The sequence below is a fragment of the Lissotriton helveticus genome, chromosome 10, assembly GCF_964261635.1.
Source record: "Lissotriton helveticus chromosome 10, aLisHel1.1, whole genome shotgun sequence".
NCBI lineage: Eukaryota > Metazoa > Chordata > Amphibia > Caudata > Salamandridae > Lissotriton > Lissotriton helveticus.
In genome coordinates, this window is record NC_136071.1 from 680,649,812 (window position 1) to 680,675,222 (window position 25,411).

The following is a 25,411-nucleotide window of genomic DNA, read 5'->3' on the forward strand; positions in this document are numbered from 1 at the left end:
GAACCAGAGGGTGGCAGGGATGAACCAGAGGGTGGCACTGGTGAACCACAGGGTGCTGTGATGAACCAGAGGGTGGCAGTGCTGAACCAGAGGGTGGCAGTGATGAACCAGAGGGTGGCAGGGATGAAGCAGAGGGTGCTGTGATGAACCAGAGGGTGGCAGTAGTGAGTGCTGAACCAGAGGGTTTCAGTGATGAACCAGAGGGTGGCAGTGGTGAACCAGAGGGTGTCAGTGGTGAACCAGAGGGTGGCAGTGTAAACCAGAGGGTGCTGTGCCCACATACACAACCGCATGGGTAACTTTGCCATGCAAGCGGCCCGCGAACACGCAAAACCCCGCGAACACGCAAAAATGCCAGCGAACACGCAAAAAAACAAAAATTCGCAATTTCCCACTAATTCGCGAATTATGCGGATCGCGAATTAGCTTTCGCTCGATTTCGCGGACCGCGATTTCGCCCATGGTTATCCGTAACTAGGGCTTTGTAATCCAGTTGTTTAAGGCTAATGGAATGAAGCTTACCACGAGTCACTCCCAATTCCAATTCACTTTCAAGTTCAGCTATTTCAGTCTCCAAACGGACCACCTCCTCATTTGTACTTTTCTTGGCGCCAGCGATTAAAGAGAGTGCCTGGCCACGGATGACCGTCTTAAAAGCCTCCCACAGTGATACAGAAGAGGACACGGACCCCTCATTCTCAGCAAAATACAGATCCATGGACATGATCAACTCTGCGCGGGTCTTGGGATTGCGAAGATACCAGGGATTGATCGGAGCAACCCGACCCTCGGTACCCACACTGGTGTTCATCTGGAGCCACAATGGGGAGTGATCAGATATGCCCCGGGCCAGGTGTCTAATCTCCTGGATAGAAGAGGCCTGCGCCGACGGCATCAAAACATAGTCAAGTCTAGAAAGACTGTCGTGGGCCCCGGAGTGGAAAGAGTATTGTATCTGGTCCGGGTGCATCAGCAATCTACCAGCCCCAGTGTATCCAAGAACCCACTCAAACAGGATTGCGATCTAGTGAGATCCCTGTGAGGGTAGCGATCTAGGGTACTGGAGACAACCGAGTTAAAATCTCCACCTATTATCAGGATGCCATCTGGAAGCCCCAACACCACACGCCCGAGATCTGCAAAGGTCGAGGTCTGTAGATCGAGTGGGACATATACAGAAATCAGCGACACTGTCCTCCCCTCCCATCTCCCTGTGAGCGCGGCATAGCGCCCCCTATCATCAAGAATCACCTCGTCTATTTCAAGGGGGAGAGAGGTCTTGACCAGGATACCCACGCCCCAGGAGCCAGAGGTAAACCCAGAGTGGACAGCGAGACGGTGTCCTCGCTGATTCATGGCGTGACAAGTATTTCCAATCAAGTGCGTCTCCTGCAACAACACGACATCAGGGGAAAGGCATCGTAACAACTGTAGGACTACTCCCCACTTTATCCTATCCCCCAACCCATTGACATTCCAACACAATAGTTTCAACCCACTAACCCCCATCCCGGAAATGAATGCGGAATCCACCCCAACATGAACACAGTGACCAGATCCAAGAAGTAAACAATACTTTGCCTTGAGAAAAGATAAAACACACCCAAACACCCCCCTCCACCCCCCAACTTGAACCCATTACAATACCCCCCACCCTGCACCCCTGCGTTAGACTCAAAAGCCACCCCAATTTGCAGTGTGCCTGTCGCCCTGGAATTAAACTAGTCTACAAAAAGAAACCCGGAGGAGGAAGAGTCCTATTCCCCCCGCCACCCACGGGTATGCAACAATAAATCAGATGAATACGAAAGTCATCGAACCCAGCTGCACAGATTGTTAATTGTCCGGAAGTCGGGAAACACATTGTCATTCTTGTTCCGACACACCACCCTCAGCTCCACCCGAGCGCTCCATTTGGTCGCTCCGCTTTGGTAATGTATCTAGCCAGTCACTCACTTTTTCGGGACGATCAAAGAAAAACGTCCGGTCATCATATTCGACACGAAGCCTAGTTGGAAATAGTCTCTCAACCTTCGCTTCACCCCTTGGAACCCCATCCTTTGCCTTTGAATGAACTGGTGAAGTCCGGGTAAAAGCTCACCGTTGTGCTTTCGAACTTCACGGGGCCGCCCACCCTCGATGCCTGCAGGATAGCGTCTCTATCTCGGAAGTTAAAAATTCTGGCGATGATCGGCCTCGGAGGGGCACCCGGCTTCGGCTTCCCACCCGGCACCCGTTGCGCACGCTCCACAGCAAGGAATTTACTCAGTCCCGTAGGGGCGAGGTGATAGAGGATGAGGTCTTCTACAAGGAGATCTGCAGTTGGAGTTTCGGAGTTTTCAGGGACCCCGATAATACGTACGTTATTGCGTCGGGCCCTATTTTCAAACTCCTCCAGTCGACGAGCCATGAGATCATGGGAGGATCGCAAGTTGCCAACCTCCGTCTGCAAGTCTGACACATCGGTAGTGAGGCTGGAGGTCTTCAGATCTAACGATTTGACCTTCTCATTTGTCTTCGATAAATCTGCTCTAATCAAAGTGACGTCAATGGCTACAGTGTTGAGTTTAAGGGCGAGAGCCTCATATTGCTGGCCAATGGAGGTCTTCATATTGGCAATGGCGCCCATGACATCCTGTAGAGTCAAGTCGATCGGCGCAGCTGAATCTTCCTTAGTCTCTTCCGGGGTCCTACTCGTACCTCCGGGGGACCCCTTGGGATGGGTATATCGGTCCATGACATTCGTTTGGACCGTTCCCCCCGAAGAGGCGTCTTGGTTTTCTGCTTCTCGTTGTCGGGTCTGCCCGCCATGTTGGACATTGTGCCCCCAAGGGGCCCTTGAGACCTGGTGAAAATGGCCGTGCGAGGTCACCTGCAAAGTGTGCTAGAAACGGGTGCCAGTGGCAGTAGTGGCAGCGTAGCTCAGCACAGAGACACTTGCAATCAGTGGCACACGATGGACCTGCTGAGTTCGGCTAGAGCTCGGGCAGTCGGGTCAGACTGGTGATCAAATGAGGCCAAGACACACAAACCGAAACCGAAAGTTAACTCCAGGGCAGTGAGCAGAACCCCTCGAGCCGTTGTTGTTCAACTACTCCCCGGGCGTCTCAGTGACTCGAGCCCTAGGTGTCGCCGTAGGGTGGGCCTCAATAGTTCAAATCGTCGTTGTGACGGTTCCCGAAAGCAACTAAGATATCAGCTGAGTTTCATCTCCAATAACCCGTCTTCATAATCAGGATATCTTACAGGATATATGCGGAGGGCGGCGAGGGTCCCAGGAGCCCTGTGCTCACGTGGCCATCTCGGATGCGCGCAAAGCTCCTCCCGTGCACTAGGATTTTAATTGTAAAATATATCTTTTAAATATATCCTATGTTTCTTTGTGTTCTTAGTGTATTTGTCTATTATGAAAGATGGCTTGGGTTCAACTACTCATCCCTGTGATATTTCGTAGAAAGAATTGTTACTTGAAACACATCTCACTCAAGTATTGCTCAGTGGGTTGCAGGGTGATTGCAGTCCAACTGGCTTTCTCCCTTGAGTTGGCGGATGGACAAATTCCTTAGTACCAGGGAGTCTAAAACACCTATTATCTGGACCATTTTATAGAAAATCCAGAAAACTTTTAACTCCATTACGCTATTTGATGATTGTGTTGTTGGCGGACTGAAGGAAAGCCTGTTATCCTCCTTTTGTGTCTCCCTCCAAAATCTTTATTTTGGAAGACATCAGTATATGGGAAGCGAGATATGTTCCCCTAGAAACTCCTACTCTAGTCTTATTTTTTTAACAATTTTATTAGTATTTAATACATATAGTTAGTTTTGTGTTACAGCATTAGCACATGATCATATTATGAGGATAAAATGCCAGTTTCCAGTGCAAAATCACGTCTCTTGTGGTACTATCTACTCACATGTCATTCATGTATCTGTTTTATGCAGGAAAACACTCAGGTTCACAAAAGGTACTCCAAGCTCTGTTCCATTCCTAACCTGGTTCCCCAGTATTGCATCCAATCCCTTACTTTGATGTGCTTTTGGGGACATCCTCTGGATTCATAAACGGGTGATCTCAGGAGTCAGAGAATAGTCCATGTCCCATGTGCACCCCTACTCCAATCTTAACTTTCAGTTGTGTGCTATTGGCTCTACACAAAATACAGAGCATATCCTGGATCTAATTTTCTCATCCTTACCTAACCTCATCACCACATATGATACTTTTCTTCTCTCTGGGAGCAATCATTACGTCATGCACATCTCTATTACTATAGCATCCCCCTCTAACTTTCCTAAATCTTTCACAGGAACTTTTCAGTCCATGGTCAATGCTACCTACTTCAGTATTTACTACCAATCGGTTGATACCAGGATCTCACTAGTGGACGATTCATCGACTGGTCTTATGAAGACTTATGAATGGCTCTCTGAAACTATGGATGACCTTATACTTAAGAGACATACAACCTTTAAGAGCATGTAACTCAGACCCCTGGTATTTCTAAATCCATCTATCATGAAGACAGCTTGCAATCAGGCGGATTGCCTTTGGTGTAAACACTGTGACCCAGAAAATAAAATGGCACAATGATTAAACCTTGGGCCTAGAGTACGGCAATTTGTATTGCTCATAGGTCATATTAGTGTGAGTGCACATGCATGCGTGACTAAAGCGGTCTTTGAGATTGCTCAGGAACTTATAGCTGCCCCAAAACCTTTATGGCAATGCTGTCATCCCCTTTAATTAAATTTTGCAGTTATCCTCCTTCTTCCGCTCAAAAGCAGAGAGCATTGAAAAATGTTGTATTTCACTCGCGCCTTTTAGTCCCCGGAACTTTTTACACCTACGTTTGAAGCTATCCTCCAGAGTTTTCAGTAATCCTCACCTGAGGTACTGGCCTAGGGCTTGCCCTTAGTTATAGGAAGTATTGTCACTTTGACCTATCACAGTCTCAGTTTTTTTTTTTAACAACTGCACAGGTTCCAAAGAGCCTTAATGTGTGTTACCCATTTTGAAGGAACTGGGAGAAGACCACCAAGGACATTAAATATGTTCTGTCCAGCTCCTTGGACCCTCTAAAGGCTAACATTGTTGAAACATTTGATAACCACCAGCTATCTAATTTTCCTAAATCTTTTTTGATCTTTTACCCACCTCAATCTGGCATTCGCCTGTCCCGTGGCACCAGCCTTGTTTTCATGACTGCCACAGAAGAAATTCTGATGACATTAAATGGAGGCCCGGTCACCTAATTCATAGGCTCCACAAGATGGTTATCAAATCTTTGGCCTTAAACTCAAAACCAACTATCTTCCAGGGAAGAATTTTATCTGTGAAAGCCTCAATGACAGAAACACATTGAAGGTAAATTTGATCAAGGCTGAAGATCTAGTTTTGTGTGGCCCTCCTACAATCTGGACCTCAGTCTGCTGGCCTACAGTCCTTGCACAACAACTTCTGCCGCCAATGTTTCTAATGCAAGTGTGTTTCTGAAGACATCGCCATTTATTCCTAAATAAACAAGATGGGTTTGAGATGCTTTCTTCTTCTTGAAACCTTATTAAAACAGTCATATTCTTCAACTTGGGGGACTGGTGCATTGCGGCAGAAATATCATCATTGCTAGGCTGTGGACCACTCTAAATGTCTTCTTTCCAGGCTGCAGAATATAATGGCAGTCATTTTGTTTAGACTCAACAGTTAGACCCAAGTTGCCACTTACCTGTCCAACATTAAATGTCTGCCTTTTGAAAAGAGAATCGTTTTCAAATTTCTCAGCTTGGTACATCATGCTCTTAATACATCTGGCCCAATGTATCTGCATAGTATCTTTGTGCCTTAAGACCTTAATTGTACCAGAAAAGCTCCCTCTAAGGCCACCTTGACCATCCCAAGCTTTTACATGTCCGCTTGGCAGGAGACCCATCTCACAAAAAAAGCTGCCACTGTGGAACTTTTTGCTTCCCTCCATGCTCTTCAGTTATGATCATCTCTCTTTCCAGAAACAACATAAAACCTGCCTAGTTCCATGTTCAGTAGCTTCTGTTTCAGCAGTACTATCTCGTGCCAAAACACCTTTGGGTAACTTTGTGGTTAAAAGGATTGTAATAATCAGCCAATCCTCCTCCTTTTAAGAGAGACCATAACAGCGAGGACCTTTAGGATGATTTTTCATGAACCATGAAATTGGTTGTCAATCACTCCCTAAAAGATGGCAAATCACGTGTCATTTTGGCTATATTTTTATTAAAAGAATATAAAATTTGAAAGAAACATTCTGCACCAAGTATCATATTTCATCAGTAACCGAGTTACTTTATTGATCTGATGTTTCATTTACAGATTTCAATGTATGTAAGTTGCGACTGTTAGACTAAGTTACCAAGGTTGATGAAGTACACAATAAATACATGTAAATACAAGTACAATTGAAAGGTTTAGTAGTGGTCACAAATTCTCAACATTGGAAGTTTTTCACAACTAGAACACAAAAGTGCATGGTTGAGTGATTATCTATCCTGTTTCATCTTACATCGTACTGCAACGAAGTCCTATGTTGATAGGTGATTGCATGAGTTAATCATGGCTTTTTTGGAACCAACCAATAGACAGGTAGGCCTTTTGCAGTGTGGATAGCAAGCTCACCCAACATTGGTGGGGGTATAAGGGAAGGGTTTTCTCAGAGGGAAAAATATTTTCCCTAGGATAACAAAAGAAAAAAAGAAGGAATCCACAAATCATTTCTGGATTATGTCTGAAAAGATGGGAATGCTGCTAGTTTCCAAACATAATTAAATGGTTGAATCTGCACCACTGCTAGGTCATCAACCTGGAGGGGCGGATTTTCACGTTTTTTTAGAAATTGGGCTCAGACCTTTCTAAACATTTCTACCTTTTTTCCAAACTTAAAAATGCTTAGTCAAAATTCAAAATTACAATTTAGGTATTTTATGGAGTAATGTATACCCATCAAGTAGATTGTAAGCATACTATAAGTCCGTTCTGTCTTCTGTGTTTGTGGCGTGCTGCTTATATGAAATAGACCTCTTTATGACAATAACAATAGTCAGTTGGGGGTTATATTTTTTATATACCAATGCCACATTGGCAAGACCTGTTTGCTTAATTACCTACCAAGTACAAGCAAAAGTGGCATAAAACAAGTGTGCACACTTTTGGAACCATAAAAATATTTTTTGGGGCCTGCAAATGTTGCCATCCTGGCCTTCTCACTTACTTGGGTCTGCTGTATTGCAGAGCAACCATGCAAACTGGGGAATACCCCATTAACAAAATGTAAGATATCCATGCATTCCCTAAATTCCATCCATCTTGAAGGGTTTTCACCTGTTATACTGAGACTATAATCATCCTGAAAAGGAGCCCCATCTGGTTTTATGCAAAAGTGAAAGGAATTGTAGTGGAATGTTCATTTTCACATTTTCTACATCAAGAATGTAACATTTTCATGCTGCACCACACCAGACAGGCATTTCTTTACTTTGTCTTGTATTAAGTGTGAGTGCCAGAAAAGATTACACTGTCACATTATATAATGAGCTATAAATCAGCCACTATTGTCATAGGAAGTTGTCACATTAATCTTTGTGGCCTGTAATCCACAATGATACAATCAATATCCGTCCTATATCTACGATGACAAACCATGTCAAGGTTTGATCCCATTGGCAGACGCTGGTGCCGTCGCTTGTTTGGCGAGTCAAGTAGTTTGAAATCCGGAAGTCGGTCCTTTCATTTATGTGATCTCTATAGTTTCACACTCCCTGTCCACCTCCACCGAGCAGCCCACTTAATTATGGAAGAGGTGTGGCAGGCTTCCCTTCTGGGATGTCTTGCTCTGCGTCGGTTTCTCTTTCTTTTTGTGCCGCTTGTTTTGCTTGCAGAGGTCATGTATATCCCAGATCCTGAGGGTGCCATCGTGGGAAGCGGTGTACAGTGAATTGTTGTGGATCTGTAAGAACAGGTGTGTGCTTCATTAAAAACTTTCTCTTTTATCATGTTGACAAGACACATTTGTTTCCTTCCAAAAGCGTACGACAGTCTGTAATTCAGGAAGCCCAGAAAGGAAAAATCTACTTACCTGTAACAATGGTTTTGCAGCATCAGGCTAGTCTACCACAATCTAGTAGATGGCCTTGGAAAAAGAGTCTTTTTTTAACCTGAAAAACCTTTTTGGAAAATCAACAATAGCTAGAGTTTTCAATGCCCCTGAAAGATGCTGACCCCAAATCCACCATTTCCTACACTGTAAGCAACACAATTTAATAGTCTGGCATGACAGTGCAGCTGTCGCAAGACAATTATGAGAAAATCACCAGGAGAGGGGTTCTTGCTCCAACCACATGTTGGGTGCCGGGAGTACATGTTTTGATAGGGCAGAAAAATAAAAAAGAGCTTGCCCTTCTCACAGCTGTGATCATTTGTGTATTTATCCAGCTGTCTGAGCTTTAACTTCCAGGAGCAGACACATGACATTGTAATATTATTAAAGTGTCTTAGATGGCAACAAACCCGATTCAGGTGTGGTACTCCTGATTTTTTTAAGCCAACATTTCTCCTCGGTGTACCGCCATAATGCCACCCCTGGGGTGGAGTTAGAATCTGACGCAGTCCCACGGTTAGAATTCCTTGTAAAACGGGGAATGCTTCAGATTCCATGGGTGTTACGTGGGAATACCCACAGCAATACCCATGGAAAGCCCCTTTCACACAGTGTTCTGCGTGAAAGTGACACATATTCACAAATCCATGAAGAGCCATGTAAAGTGCCTTTGTGTGGCCTTGTAAATATACTGTGGGACATTACGCCTCTAGGATGTCAAAAAAGTGATGCTCCGGCGGGGCAAAAGTGCTGCAAGGGGCCTCGCTAATGAGGCTCTTAATTGTTATAGCGCATTCCTGTTCTCTACGAGGGGGAAGCAAGCTGACCCAAGGCTTAGAAAAAACTGAATAAATGTAGTGGTAATCAGGTGGCACAGAAGTACACGTGTTGACAAAGCCAATGGGTCTCAGCTTCTGTACTTATTGGCATTGTCAATCGATTTAGCAATATGTTCCTATAAATCCTGTGAAGCCTTTGATGAAGGAGCATGGAGACTCCAAAACCAGTCAGGCAGAAAGCAAATCAGGAACACATTGCCGGTTTTCCTTCCATCAAAGAATTCAGTTGAGTTCGTCCTTAGCCTCTCGGATACACCCTTGGAAATATATATATATGTACAGCGCTGTACAGATGGCCCTGCCGCAACAAGTGACCCGGACTCAGCTGGCAACCGCACTGCTTGCAGTGCTTGACTGTTCTCGAGGGATCGAATAGCCCGGTGTCCGCCATCACTCAAGGAACTGTTCCAAACGGAGCGAGGTATTTTTCCTCAAACTGGGCGTTGTGTGGCTACTCAGCTGCCCCCGTTTATTGACTTACCTTGTAAGATGGCAGCGGCGGTACGAGGGACCCGAGGTGATCTTTGGAGGCTCTGATGCTAGCGTGGGGGTCCTATCGCCATTCCTGCACCAAGCCAACACTTGAATCAACATTTTGAAAATCTCCATCCACATCGCCAACCCAGGTGCATACCATGTTGCATGCTGGGAGTTGGAGTTCGGCATTTACCCTAAACTACCAACAGGTGAGCTGCATTCATCAAGGGGAGGAGTGTGTTGGCCTCAACAATATTTAAAACAGAGGGGCAGGACTATTGGACTATTTCGACTGGCCCCACACAGTGATGGGCGCTGATGAAGGCACGAAAATCGCCGAAATGCATTTGCCGCCACTGTTATTTTGTGCACCTGAGCATTAAAAGTTTCACCAAAGGATTCCCCCTCTGGCCTCTGCTTGCTCTCTGGAGGAAGGTGTTGTTCATATTTTCAGCGCCAGCCTGCGGCGCTGTACAGATGGCCCTGCCGCAACAAGTGACCCGGACTCAGCTGGCAACCGCACTGCTTGCAGTGCTTGACTGTTCTCGAGGGATCGAATAGCCCGGTGTCCGCCATCACTCAAGGAACTGTTCCAAACGGAGCGAGGTATTTTTCCTCAAACTGGGCGTTGTGTGGCTACTCAGCTGCCCCCGTTTATTGACTTACCTTGTAAGATGGCAGCGGCGGTACGAGGGACCCGAGGTGATCTTTGGAGGCTCTGATGCTAGCGTGGGGGTCCTATCGCCATTCCTGCACCAAGCCAACACTTGAATCAACATTTTGAAAATCTCCATCCACATCGCCAACCCAGGTGCATACCATGTTGCATGCTGGGAGTTGGAGTTCGGCATTTACCCTAAACTACCAACAGGTGAGCTGCATTCATCAAGGGGAGGAGTGTGTTGGCCTCAACAATATTTAAAACAGAGGGGCAGGACTATTGGACTATTTCGACTGGCCCCACACAGTGATGGGCGCTGATGAAGGCACGAAAATCGCCGAAATGCATTTGCCGCCACTGTTATTTTGTGCACCTGAGCATTAAAAGTTTCACCAAAGGATTCCCCCTCTGGCCTCTGCTTGCTCTCTGGAGGAAGGTGTTGTTCATATTTTCAGCGCCAGCCTGCGGCGCTGTACAGATGGCCCTGCCGCAACAAGTGACCCGGACTCAGCTGGCAACCGCACTGCTTGCAGTGCTTGACTGTTCTCGAGGGATCGAATAGCCCGGTGTCCGCCATCACTCAAGGAACTGTTCCAAACGGAGCGAGGTATTTTTCCTCAAACTGGGCGTTGTGTGGCTACTCAGCTGCCCCCGTTTATTGACTTACCTTGTAAGATGGCAGCGGCGGTACGAGGGACCCGAGGTGATCTTTGGAGGCTCTGATGCTAGCGTGGGGGTCCTATCGCCATTCCTGCACCAAGCCAACACTTGAATCAACATTTTGAAAATCTCCATCCACATCGCCAACCCAGGGGCATACCATGTTGCATGCTGGGAGTTGGAGTTCGGCATTTACCCTAAACTACCAACAGGTGAGCTGCATTCATCAAGGGGAGGAGTGTGTTGGCCTCAACAATATTTAAAACAGAGGGGCAGGACTATTGGACTATTTCGACTGGCCCCACACAGTGATGGGCGCTGATGAAGGCACGAAAATCGCCGAAATGCATTTGCCGCCACTGTTATTTTGTGCACCTGAGCATTAAAAGTTTCACCAAAGGATTCCCCCTCTGGCCTCTGCTTGCTCTCTGGAGGAAGGTGTTGTTCATATTTTCAGCGCCAGCCTGCGGCGCTGTACAGATGGCCCTGCCGCAACAAGTGACCCGGACTCAGCTGGCAACCGCACTGCTTGCAGTGCTTGACTGTTCTCGAGGGATCGAATAGCCCGGTGTCCGCCATCACTCAAGGAACTGTTCCAAACGGAGCGAGGTATTTTTCCTCAAACTGGGCGTTGTGTGGCTACTCAGCTGCCCCCGTTTATTGACTTACCTTGTAAGATGGCAGCGGCGGTACGAGGGACCCGAGGTGATCTTTGGAGGCTCTGATGCTAGCGTGGGGGTCCTATCGCCATTCCTGCACCAAGCCAACACTTGAATCAACATTTTGAAAATCTCCATCCACATCGCCAACCCAGGTGCATACCATGTTGCATGCTGGGAGTTGGAGTTCGGCATTTACCCTAAACTACCAACAGGTGAGCTGCATTCATCAAGGGGAGGAGTGTGTTGGCCTCAACAATATTTAAAACAGAGGGGCAGGACTATTGGACTATTTCGACTGGCCCCACACAGTGATGGGCGCTGATGAAGGCACGAAAATCGCCGAAATGCATTTGCCGCCACTGTTATTTTGTGCACCTGAGCATTAAAAGTTTCACCAAAGGATTCCCCCTCTGGCCTCTGCTTGCTCTCTGGAGGAAGGTGTTGTTCATATTTTCAGCGCCAGCCTGCGGCGCTGTACAGATGGCCCTGCCGCAACAAGTGACCCGGACTCAGCTGGCAACCGCACTGCTTGCAGTGCTTGACTGTTCTCGAGGGATCGAATAGCCCGGTGTCCGCCATCACTCAAGGAACTGTTCCAAACGGAGCGAGGTATTTTTCCTCAAACTGGGCGTTGTGTGGCTACTCAGCTGCCCCCGTTTATTGACTTACCTTGTAAGATGGCAGCGGCGGTACGAGGGACCCGAGGTGATCTTTGGAGGCTCTGATGCTAGCGTGGGGGTCCTATCGCCATTCCTGCACCAAGCCAACACTTGAATCAACATTTTGAAAATCTCCATCCACATCGCCAACCCAGGTGCATACCATGTTGCATGCTGGGAGTTGGAGTTCGGCATTTACCCTAAACTACCAACAGGTGAGCTGCATTCATCAAGGGGAGGAGTGTGTTGGCCTCAACAATATTTAAAACAGAGGGGCAGGACTATTGGACTATTTCGACTGGCCCCACACAGTGATGGGCGCTGATGAAGGCACGAAAATCGCCGAAATGCATTTGCCGCCACTGTTATTTTGTGCACCTGAGCATTAAAAGTTTCACCAAAGGATTCCCCCTCTGGCCTCTGCTTGCTCTCTGGAGGAAGGTGTTGTTCATATTTTCAGCGCCAGCCTGCGGCGCTGTACAGATGGCCCTGCCGCAACAAGTGACCCGGACTCAGCTGGCAACCGCACTGCTTGCAGTGCTTGACTGTTCTCGAGGGATCGAATAGCCCGGTGTCCGCCATCACTCAAGGAACTGTTCCAAACGGAGCGAGGTATTTTTCCTCAAACTGGGCGTTGTGTGGCTACTCAGCTGCCCCCGTTTATTGACTTACCTTGTAAGATGGCAGCGGCGGTACGAGGGACCCGAGGTGATCTTTGGAGGCTCTGATGCTAGCGTGGGGGTCCTATCGCCATTCCTGCACCAAGCCAACACTTGAATCAACATTTTGAAAATCTCCATCCACATCGCCAACCCAGGTGCATACCATGTTGCATGCTGGGAGTTGGAGTTCGGCATTTACCCTAAACTACCAACAGGTGAGCTGCATTCATCAAGGGGAGGAGTGTGTTGGCCTCAACAATATTTAAAACAGAGGGGCAGGACTATTGGACTATTTCGACTGGCCCCACACAGTGATGGGCGCTGATGAAGGCACGAAAATCGCCGAAATGCATTTGCCGCCACTGTTATTTTGTGCACCTGAGCATTAAAAGTTTCACCAAAGGATTCCCCCTCTGGCCTCTGCTTGCTCTCTGGAGGAAGGTGTTGTTCATATTTTCAGCGCCAGCCTGCGGCGCTGTACAGATGGCCCTGCCGCAACAAGTGACCCGGACTCAGCTGGCAACCGCACTGCTTGCAGTGCTTGACTGTTCTCGAGGGATCGAATAGCCCGGTGTCCGCCATCACTCAAGGAACTGTTCCAAACGGAGCGAGGTATTTTTCCTCAAACTGGGCGTTGTGTGGCTACTCAGCTGCCCCCGTTTATTGACTTACCTTGTAAGATGGCAGCGGCGGTACGAGGGACCCGAGGTGATCTTTGGAGGCTCTGATGCTAGCGTGGGGGTCCTATCGCCATTCCTGCACCAAGCCAACACTTGAATCAACATTTTGAAAATCTCCATCCACATCGCCAACCCAGGTGCATACCATGTTGCATGCTGGGAGTTGGAGTTCGGCATTTACCCTAAACTACCAACAGGTGAGCTGCATTCATCAAGGGGAGGAGTGTGTTGGCCTCAACAATATTTAAAACAGAGGGGCAGGACTATTGGACTATTTCGACTGGCCCCACACAGTGATGGGCGCTGATGAAGGCACGAAAATCGCCGAAATGCATTTGCCGCCACTGTTATTTTGTGCACCTGAGCATTAAAAGTTTCACCAAAGGATTCCCCCTCTGGCCTCTGCTTGCTCTCTGGAGGATGGTGTTGTTCATATTTTCAGCGCCAGCCTGCGGCGCTGTACAGATGGCCCTGCCGCAACAAGTGACCCGGACTCAGCTGGCAACCGCACTGCTTGCAGTGCTTGACTGTTCTCGAGGGATCGAATAGCCCGGTGTCCGCCATCACTCAAGGAACTGTTCCAAACGGAGCGAGGTATTTTTCCTCAAACTGGGCGTTGTGTGGCTACTCAGCTGCCCCCGTTTATTGACTTACCTTGTAAGATGGCAGCGGCGGTACGAGGGACCCGAGGTGATCTTTGGAGGCTCTGATGCTAGCGTGGGGGTCCTATCGCCATTCCTGCACCAAGCCAACACTTGAATCAACATTTTGAAAATCTCCATCCACATCGCCAACCCAGGTGCATACCATGTTGCATGCTGGGAGTTGGAGTTCGGCATTTACCCTAAACTACCAACAGGTGAGCTGCATTCATCAAGGGGAGGAGTGTGTTGGCCTCAACAATATTTAAAACAGAGGGGCAGGACTATTGGACTATTTCGACTGGCCCCACACAGTGATGGGCGCTGATGAAGGCACGAAAATCGCCGAAATGCATTTGCCGCCACTGTTATTTTGTGCACCTGAGCATTAAAAGTTTCACCAAAGGATTCCCCCTCTGGCCTCTGCTTGCTCTCTGGAGGAAGGTGTTGTTCATATTTTCAGCGCCAGCCTGCGGCGCTGTACAGATGGCCCTGCCGCAACAAGTGACCCGGACTCAGCTGGCAACCGCACTGCTTGCAGTGCTTGACTGTTCTCGAGGGATCGAATAGCCCGGTGTCCGCCATCACTCAAGGAACTGTTCCAAACGGAGCGAGGTATTTTTCCTCAAACTGGGCGTTGTGTGGCTACTCAGCTGCCCCCGTTTATTGACTTACCTTGTAAGATGGCAGCGGCGGTACGAGGGACCCGAGGTGATCTTTGGAGGCTCTGATGCTAGCGTGGGGGTCCTATCGCCATTCCTGCACCAAGCCAACACTTGAATCAACATTTTGAAAATCTCCATCCACATCGCCAACCCTGGTGCATACCATGTTGCATGCTGGGAGTTGGAGTTCGGCATTTACCCTAAACTACCAACAGGTGAGCTGCATTCATCAAGGGGAGGAGTGTGTTGGCCTCAACAATATTTAAAACAGAGGGGCAGGACTATTGGACTATTTCGACTGGCCCCACACAGTGATGGGCGCTGATGAAGGCACGAAAATCGCCGAAATGCATTTGCCGCCACTGTTATTTTGTGCACCTGAGCATTAAAAGTTTCACCAAAGGATTCCCCCTCTGGCCTCTGCTTGCTCTCTGGAGGAAGGTGTTGTTCATATGTATATATATATGTATATATATATTAACTGAAAAAAACCATAGGTTTTAGGGAAAGTTACAGGTTTTTTTTAAACTATATTTAGCAGTTTCACAGAACGTAAATCAATACAATTGAGCAAATGTAGTCATTTCGTAACATAATAATGTGCATAAGACAATCTAGGTAGGTATGCATAACGATGTAGTAGGTCAGGACATCATATCAAAAAACGTTCTTGCCCATTATCAGTATTTGTCTCTAGCGTAAGGTTGTTACTCCCTTCCAAACATACAGTACCCAACTTTGTGGCATTCTCCTGTATAAGTACAACCTGCAACGCAATGATCATACCGGTGTATTCAATAAGAATAATCAACATATGTGCTGGCATTGTTTACCCAACGCCTGTTGGCACTATACCCTGCTCTTGCTGTGTGCGGGGGGGGGGGTCCTGTTGCTGCATGTTCAAATAAGTTCTGAAATGGCCCCATATATCCCGGGGTCTGGAGGACTGGAGGAGGGAAAGGTCGTGGTTGTGTACAGTTCGCTGTACATGGAACAGGAAGCTAGACTGTTTAACCATCCCTTTGCTGAAGGCAAGGTTTTTCCACCCCAATGAATGGTGACTTCTCTCTTAGCTAGCAACAGACCAATGGCAACAAATTTGCGAATCTTAGGGGGAAACTGAACAAAGTATCCTAGGAGGGCAATTTCTGGTAGGGGGACCATTGGTACATTCACATACTGCTAATAGTCCTATCCACTGTCACCCAATATGTGTGGATATGCGGGCAGGTCCACGCCAGGGGGGCGATGTCTGCATATGGGCTATTAAGGGAAACATTTTTCATCACTGAGCAGCAGGAAGCCCATTGCTCATCTGTAATTGGGTTGCCTAAGTCTCTCTCCCATGCACTACGGTCCATGTCACCGTTAACTGGAATGATAGCAGCACATGCCTTATAGTTTCGATATAAGGTGTACACCTAGCTCGTTCTCTATTACCATAGTTAGCGGAGTGAAGGATGGGGGCTCTAGTGGAAAGTCCGGGGATATAGCGCACCGTGTGGAGCGTATTCTCATAAGAACAAACTTATCCATGAATGTTGCCTCGGGGAATTGGCACATATTGTCAGGATCGAAAATATGGCCGTCTGGAAACAAATCAACCATTTTGGCAATGTTGAATTTAACGCATGTTCACTGTACAAGTTTGTCGCCAGTGATTGGAAGCCATTTGGAATTTGGGAGCGGTAATGCAGAAGAGTAAAGGATTGAAGTGTTAGTGAGTCGCCTTAATTTCTCCCAGGCCCAACTGGTTGTTGATACTGTTTGGATTCCTATGGGGTCTCTGGGCAAACCCTTGGGTAAGACAGGTGCCAACGGGTCTGGAAGAACTAGATCAGACTCCAGACGTAAATAGGGAATTCTGGCATCGGGGTGGTACCATGTCTGCGCGAAGCTGCACTGGGCAACTAAATAATATAGCCGCAAATCCGGGACGCCATATCCCCCTCTGTCACAAGGTAATGTCATGATTCGCCATCGAACCCTGGCCCGTTTGTCGCCTCACACCAAACGTATTAGATGCAAACGTAGTGTCAAAAAGAATCTATTTGGCAGGGGAATCGGGATATTATGAAATAAATACAAAAACTTAGGGAGTGCGACCATCTTGATAAGGGCCACCCTATCAGCCAAGGACAGTGAAGCTTGAGCCACTTGTCTATTTGTGCCTCTAGTGCGTAAATCGCTTGCCCCTAGTTGCGATGAATGATTTGGTCAGTGTCTAAATGTATATGAATTCCCAAATATTTAACCGAATCTGTGCACCACTCCAGTGGGAACTCCAGGTCCCAGCGGACTGTGCCTGCCGTAAGGGGAAAAATCACAGATTTGTGCCAGTTTAAGCCCAGTCCTGAATATGCACCAAATCGCAGAATTTCTCTAATGAGAGGTTCTAAATTTACCTGTGAGTTGCGAACATAAAGTATTGTGTTGTCCGCATATAGCGACACTAACAACAGACCTGTGTTAAATTGCAATCCTCTATGCAGGTGGTTCTCGTAGAAATGCCGCATCAGCAGGTCCATAGCCAGAATAAATAACAGGGGTGACAATGGGCAGCCCTGCCTTGTACCTCACGAAAGGGTGAAGGGAGCCGATAGTGTAATGTTCAGTCTGAGTCTGGCGGTGGGTTGGTTGTATAGCAGTGCCGTAGAGGCAATGAAACCGACCAGCATCCCCATGCGTTGCATAATGGATATAATGAATGGCCACTCAAGGGAATCAAAAGCCTTTTGGGTATCTAATAGGATCGCAGCTTGCTGGGACCTCAGGGCTTATTCTATGAAGGGTGTTAAATAAGGTACGCAGATTAAAAGCAGTAGAGTGGTGAGGAATGAAAGCTGATTGTGCCGGTGATATTATGGATTCCATTAGGAGGGAGAGTAGACAGGAGAGAACCTAGGCCAGTATTTCGTAATCTAGGTTCAAGAGTGAAAGCGGACGATATGAGCCACAAAGGAGGGAGTCCTTCCCAGGCTTGGGGAGGAGAATAAAACCACCTCATGCAAAGTAGAAGGCAAGATCTGTCTCTCCAAGGCTTCGACATAGACCTCCAGGAGTTGCAGAATCAGCAAATCCTTGAAGGCATTATAAAAGGCACCAGTGAAGCCATCCAGGCCAGGGGCTGAGGAGGATCTAAGGGCAGAGATGGCTTAGTCAATGTCCGTCTCCGAGATGGGTTCCGCGAGGAAGTCCTGCATATACCTCTCAAGGTAGACAAGAGCCACATCCAATAAATATCTTTCCTGCTCTGTCTGGTCCTGTCCCACTCTAGTGGTGTATAATTTTTTTAAGTGTGCCCGAAACACCCTTGTATGTCTAGTGTGTCTGTGATTTGTTGCCCCGACTCCGTTTGCAACTTATATATATATATATGCACCATGATAGGGGGGTCTGATCATCTGACCCAAGACCCTTCCCGGGTGTTCGCCCTCACCATATTATATGGCAGTCTGGTATTTCCCCATAAACAGGATCTCTTGCTCGGCAGTGTCTCTGTAATCAGCGAGCAGTGTTATTGGTTGTTTGTCTATTTCGGGGTCTGTCGTCTGGAGCTACCTGGAGTCCAGCGTCTTAAGGTCTTGTTCTAACCGGGCCAAGGTTCTACATAAATCTCGTAGCACTCCGGCATGCTTGGATATGCATATGCCTCTCATATAGGCCTTAAAGCCCTCCAACAGCATTGCTGCAGAGTCAACGGAGCCGGTGTTTATGGCAAAGTAGTCTTCTATCGCCTCCCGTATTTCATGTTGAAAATCCTCATCATCCAACGCCTGACTTGGAAACCGCCACTGTCTCTCGAAGCCCTCAGGGCATGGGACTTTCAACGTTAATAGTACAGAGGAGTGATCCGGATATGTTCGTGGGAACATCTAGATTGTATGGCACCAACTGAGCACATCCGGGGATGCCAACCAATAATCGATCCTTGTCCATGTATTATGGCAACTGGTATAGTGTGTGTAGTCTGTGTGTCGTGGATTGCGAGCGCGACTTACATCTATTAAGGAGAACTGTTCTTTCAGTGAGTTCTGAGCCCTGCGCGTGCGTGACTTGGGGTCCGGCGTGCTCGAAGTGCTGTCTAAGGTTTCATCCGGAGCGATATTGAAGTCCCCCCAGTAGAAGGGATACCGAGCCAAGTTGCATTAGCAGGGAAAGCAAGGAATAATAAAAGTCAGGGCAGTCGGTATTAGGACCATATATACAGAACAATGCCACTCTGTGCCCCTGTCCATCACCCCCTTTTGTATCGCTGTGTTCGCCCTAAGTTGGAAGGGTATGCCCAGACGTGGCCATGTCTGAACTAGGGTGGTGGAGTGAGCTAAAGAATGATGATGGATTAAACCCAGATCAGTTGACTGGGGGAGAGTGTTTGATTTGCTCAAGCGCTCAGTCCATCATCCCCTTTGGTATCGCTTTGTTCGCCCTAAGTTGACAATGTATGCCCAGACGTGGGTCCCTTGCTCACTTTGCCACTGGATTCAAGCTAGCCTGGCTGATGACGTCTGATTAGCCAGAAACCAGTCCCAGGATGCTTGTTTCCGGTCCAGGGAAGACATGGCTTGGCAGTTCGGGCTTAACTGTTCCCATGAGGCCCAGGAACAGACTGATTTGCATATGTCAGGGCAGTCGGTATTAGGACCATATATGCAAACCAATACCACTCTGTGCCCTCATCCATCATCCCCTTTTGTATCGCTTTGTTCGCCCTAAGTTGGAAGGGTATGCCCAGACGTGGCCATGTCTGAACTGGGGTGGTGGATTGAGCTAAAGAATGATGATGGATTAAGTCCATCATCCCCTTTGGTATCGCTCCATTAACGTACCCAGCACAATTTTGTATCTGCCCTTGCTGTTGCGGGTCTCAGAATGAATGCAAAAAGAGATTCTTCTATGTATGTGGATGGCCGTGCCTCTAGCGTAGTTGCTAAAGTTAGCAAAATATCTATGTGTTCCCCAGCTTGCAGCAAAGCGTGCTTGATCACTTTTGGGTAGGTGGGTCTCTTGCAGGAAGGCTATGTCCACTCTGTGTCGGAGTAAATAATGTATCATCTGTCTTTTCTTTTGAATGTTATTTAGGCCTCGAATATTCCATGTCGCCAAAGAGAAATCCGAGGGACCGGAGTTGTGCCCTACCTGGGCCATGTTAGTATTAAAGGGAAAGGCCAAAATTGAAGCAAACGAGCATAACTACATCTCCTGACTACATTAAGCTATGTAACTGTCACGACAATCCAAACAATAACCAAACCCCCTGCCGCCCCCCACCCAGCCTCCCTACCCTTCCTGAGAGGCAATACCCATTGTATCGAAGAAAAACAATGCACCAATTGGTGCTCCAAAACCATGAAAAAAAAACTCACACGGTACATTAAAATTTCGCAAAACATTTACACGGTGATCACCAAAGGGGTGGTGGCACCGCCCATGCCACCAGTAGGCAATTAAAATGCAGCGTGGAATAGATTATTTATATTCCATAATCTTTAATGAGCCACTTAAAGCTAGATCTGAATGAGAGTTCAACCATGCCCTGATCCGGAGAAAAGTTCCATGCTCGCGTCCGAGCTGAACTGCGGTGGGGAGAGTCTATATTCGTCGCTAGGGCGGATGTTGTTGGCCTTGTACTTGCGACAGAACTTCTGTACCGCTGTGGGACTATCGAAGACATGGGCCTACCCATTGGCCCAACTCTTAACCGGGTGGGGTATAGCATGCCATACTTCAGTCCGAGATTCCTCAGGGTGGCCTTAAAGTTCATGATACGGCCTATGATTGGCCAAGGGGGGCATCCTGGATTGGGCCTGGGCCTGGGCCCCAATGACCAGTGAGTGTGTTCTACCACAAAGCCCAATGTGAAGGAGTCCCTACCAAATAGATCAAATAATATTGACTCTACAAAGGTGTCCATACGGCCAGTGGCTGCGGTCTCTGGAACACCTAAAATGCGAACGTTGTTTCGACAACTGCACGCCTCCAAGTCCTCGTTCTTTATTGCGACATCTCTGAGGATATGTTTGACACGGTCAAGTCTCTTAAGCATTTGCGCTGTACCATCTTCAAGGTCTGAGGTGCGGGATTCCACTATGTCGAGGCGCCTGTCGTGTGCCTGGATCTTGACTCCCATGTCCGCTATGTGTTTGTCTAAAGAGTCAAATTGTACATCTAGCGCCTTGGAGAGAGCCCATCTGGTTGGCAGTGTCTTCAGGTGTGACCGCCTTTTGCCCTCCCTCCGCCATGTTACCGGGGTCTTCTTGAGCGGTCTCCATAACCTTTTCGAATGGGAGTAGACGTTGTTTTGTGTCTTTGCGGCCCATGCCGCAGTTGCGCTGCTGAAGCAGGACAAAGGGCCTTGGAGTAAGAGTATTAGACAGTGTAAGCTGGCTGAACTCGGTGCCTTAACAGGCTGTGGCTGCTACTATGCCGTGTTTACTGTGCATGACGGCCCTGTAGCAGGCTATCTGTCTCGCCATATCTGGCCTGAGTGCTGGTAGCAAATTCCGAAATGCAGGGTATCAGTGATCAGCTCACTGGCATTTTTGCTGCTGCCAGGGTCGGCATGGTCAATTGGTTCCTTCTGGGATGACAGGACAGGTGTTGCTGTGGTGGCTTCAGTTGGTGAGGTGAAAAGAGTCCGATATTTGGTTCTGTTGGGATGGGTGGCGCCAATGAGGAAAGCACCAGCGGGGGGAGAACGGCTGAGGCACGGTCGGGCGCGGGCTTATCGTCATTCAGAGCGCCCCCATGGGCACTCGCCGTGGTATGTGGTAGCAGACCAAACCGGAGGGCGGTAAGCACGCGCAGGCCCTGTCCCTGCGTGTACAAGTGCTCCACATGGGGGCAACTCCTCGCCACGCTCGCAGGAGGCCAACCAATCAATAAACCATATATACACTCATGTAGCCATTACTGGCTGAGTATCTGTATGGGTGCCTGAGTGTTTGTGGGGGTGGGGTGTGTGTGACTCTGTGCATAGATGTGTGAGTGGGTGATTCACTGGGTGCATGGTTTCAAGAGTGCATCTGTGATGGACTGTATGGTTGGGTGAGTGTGTGTATGGGTGTGTTAGTGAGTGAATGTATAGCTCAGTGGTACATGTGTGAGTAACTGCATATGTGAAAGGCAGTATATATGTGTGTTGGAGTATGTAAATGGCTATAAGTGAGAGTGTATGATTTTGAGAGTGGCTGTATGGATGAGTGTGTGCTTGTATCAGTAATTGTATAAGAGCATAAGAATGTGCTAGTATTTGTATGAGTAAGTGAGCTGGTGTGTTTATAACTGTATAGGTGAGAAAATGGCACTGTGAATAATTATTTGCATGACTGACTAGGTGTGTGAGTACCTCTATGGATGAGTGGTGGTGTGTGAGTGTTTATATAGGTGCATGAGTGCATATGATAGTCCTGTACTGAGTGACCATAAGTATGAGTGACTGTACGGATGAGTGAGTGGATGTGTGTGTAAACCTAAGAATCAGTGAGTGGGTATATAGTTATTGGTGTTGGAGTGTCTATGGTTTTGAGAATGGCAGCCTGTAATTTAAAGTGGGTGTATCAAAGGTTATATTAGGATGTGAGAAGATGCATTAAATAATCACATAGATTATGCCATCAGTGATGTCATCAGTGATGTCACTGACCATGTCATGAGTGATGTAATATGTGACATCATCAGCAGTGCATTGCGGGGGCGCGAGTTATAGTTAGCTGAACTAACTATAACGGGGAATTTCTCTGGTTTTGTAAGAGTGAAAAGTCCAACTAACTATAACTTTCCTTAAAACCTATGTTTTTTTCAGTGAATTTTTAAGTTTTTTTTAAATGCTAGTTTCTAATTATAACGTGCCTGAAACCTATGGTTTTTTTCAGTGAATTTCAAAGGTTTTTTAAATGCTAATTTCTAACTATAACGTGCCTGAAACCTATGTTTTTTTTAAGTGAATTTCAAAGGTTTTTTAAATGCTAGTTTCTAAATATGACTACAGAGATAGGACATGTGAAGAAAGAAGAAAAAACGCACAGAAAGAAGCAACAGAAGTCCACAAAGACGAAGAAAAGTGCAGGCATAAGTAAGACGTGCAGAAAGAACCAACAGAGGAGCAGAAAGAGGCCTTTTTGCAAAATCATCCTGTGCCAACAACTTTTTCAGACGGGTACTGGTGGTAACTGACTCTGACTAACCAGGCCTAGAGCCAGTGCTATGCTAAAAGACACTTATAATACAGTGAAAACACCTACATACACTAGGGAACACTAAGCGTTGGGGTACCCCTGTGATTAGCATGGCCTCCTCTGTAAGGCCCTAGTACATAATAAGGCAGGGGGATTAAAACTACCTCCAAGTGAGAGATGCAGAAATATGCTACTTTAACTAGTAGTTGCGTTTGCAGAGTGGTGGAGAAATGGTGCTGGGCCTCCAACCAACGCACAGAAATTCTGCTGCGTTGGACTTACAGGAGGTACCAGGAGGGATTCTTGGCCCCCAAACTCCCTCAGGACTAAAGTGGACTTTATCCCCCATCCCGTAGTCTGCCAGGAGGCACGTTTGCAGAGTGATAGAGAAAGGGGCCATGGGCTCCGAAGACGTCTTAGCAATTCTACTGTGTGGGACTTACTGGAGGTAACAAGAGGGGTAGTTGGCCCCAAGAACATCCTTGGGGGCCAACTTCCCAAACTATTACCTCCAGTCAGTCCCACACAGCAGCACTGGTAAGTAATCGTACCAGGCTGCGCCCACTTTGCCCACCACTCTACAAAAGCGCTCCCCGGCGTGCTCTTGGATGGGGATTGAAGTCCCCTTCACTGCTAGGGGTCCTTTAGGGGCCAACTAGCCTACCTTTTACCTCCAGTGGGCTTGGTGAGAGGTAGACAAAGGCCATGTCCCCTTTCTCCACTACTCTGCAAACGCGCCCCCTGGCGTGTTGTACGTTGGGGAATTAAGTCCCCTTGAATCCTGAGGGTCCCTGGCGTCCAACTAGCCCACCAGCTACCTCCAGTAAGCGCCACAGAGCTGCGTTGCAGAGAGGTGTAAAAAGGAGCATGACCTGGACCACCTCTCTGCAACGCAGCCCTGTGGGGCTTCCTGGAGGTACCTGGAGGGCTAGTTGGCCTGCAGGGACCCCAAGTATTGAAGGGGATTATATTTCCCAACTTAAGATGTGCCGCAGGGTGCGTTTGCAGAGTGTTGCTGGGAGGGACAGGGGCCTCGGCGATGGTGGTCTTTTTTTTTTATGAAGGGGGCTGTGTGGTCCCCCTTCCTTTCCTATTTTATGGACCCTGGGGACCCCATCCACCAGGGCCAGACCCCTATTTTTTTTAAAAATGGAAGGGGGCCATATTCGGCACAGGGACCCCATCCTCCGGGACATGGCCAGTGTTCATTTTAAAAAATATATATTTGGAGGGAGGCTGCGTGGCCCCCTCCTCAGGCCATTTATATCCCCAAGGACCGCATCGCCCCCTTTCTGGGCCATTCCATCCCCCGGGGCCTGGCCTCTCGTTGGGGACCATGGGGAGAGCCCCAATGCCCCCACGGTCCCAGCCAGCTCCCCGCCTCCTGCGGGTTCCGGCATTGCTTTTTCACACAGGGAGCTGCTGACATGCAAGGTTTCCTGCTCTCTCTTGCAAAATCCAAACTGTAATAATGTGAGCAGTCTAGTAGTTGGGTGTGGGTGGAGCTAAGGGGTTGGAGGAAGAGGAGGAGCACGGGCAGGAAAGGGGCAGTTAGAGTAGGGACAGGGACGAGTAAGGAGTGCTTCAATAAAGCTCCATAAATAATTAGTAAGTGTCTGTCATCATTGCCTGCACGACACTACAGCTGGCGACGAGGGTGGGATGCTAGAAGTTGCCATCCCTGACTGCATACAGAGAAACGTCCTGTCCTGGGCAGCACGAGAAACGTGGTCGCCGTTGTGACACATGTGCCCCAGAGAAACCGCTGCCTGAAGCCAAAGGCCAGCGGTAAGCGCCTCAGCTCCGCGATTCGTCGATCGTGTGGAGCCCTGCCTTACCAGCGTGATCGAGCGCTGGGAAGAACTGGAGCCGAGCCTGCTTTGCGCCAAAATTGGGAGCATCCTCCCAGATGCTTGCGACTTGGCCCGGTTGCGGGAACGGCCCGAGACTGAAGAAGTAGAGTCGGGAGCCCACCCCGATCCTACCTGGATGGTCCAGCAATTTGAGGGTGTGTGGAGCGTTGACACCGTGCTGCTGCCTGCAGGACCGGCGATCGGTGAGTCCCGGTGACTGAATCAGCCTGAAAGGAATGAATGAAGCTGAAGTCTCGTGGGAAACGAGATTTCCTCAGCGGCAGCCATTTTGGAATCAGGCAGCCATTAGGACATCCCCTCTGTGCAGATTGCAAGCAGCCATTTTGAGGTCAGGCAGTACAAGACATCACGAAATAAACACTGGTAAATGCAGAACAAGCATTGGTGAATGCAAAACAAGCATTGGCAAAGCAGGAAGCAAGCAAACAAGCACTGGCAACGACCAAACAAGCATTGGCGAAGACAATAAACAAGCAAACAAGCAGTGGTAAATGCTAAACAAGCATTGGCAAAGACAAGAAGCAAGCAAACAAGCATTGGTAAATGCAAAACAAGCATTGTCGAGACAAGAAGCAAGCAAACAAGCAGTGGTAAATGCAACACGAGCATTAGCGAAGACAAGAGGCAAG

General features: G+C 48.0%; 1 protein-coding gene across 1 annotated transcript in view; it reads right to left on the reverse strand.

Annotated features, from left to right (window-relative positions):
• Nucleotides 1-6,292: 6,292 nt before the first annotated feature.
• Nucleotides 6,293-25,411, reverse strand: part of WDR86 (WD repeat domain 86) — a 292,136-nt gene continuing 273,017 nt past the window's right edge. The window contains exon 7 of the mRNA XM_078664348.1: nucleotides 6,293-7,975. Coding sequence (XP_078520474.1) covers nucleotides 7,814-7,975 — 162 coding nt within the window. The 3' untranslated portion in view covers nucleotides 6,293-7,813. The remainder of the gene's footprint in view (nucleotides 7,976-25,411) is intronic.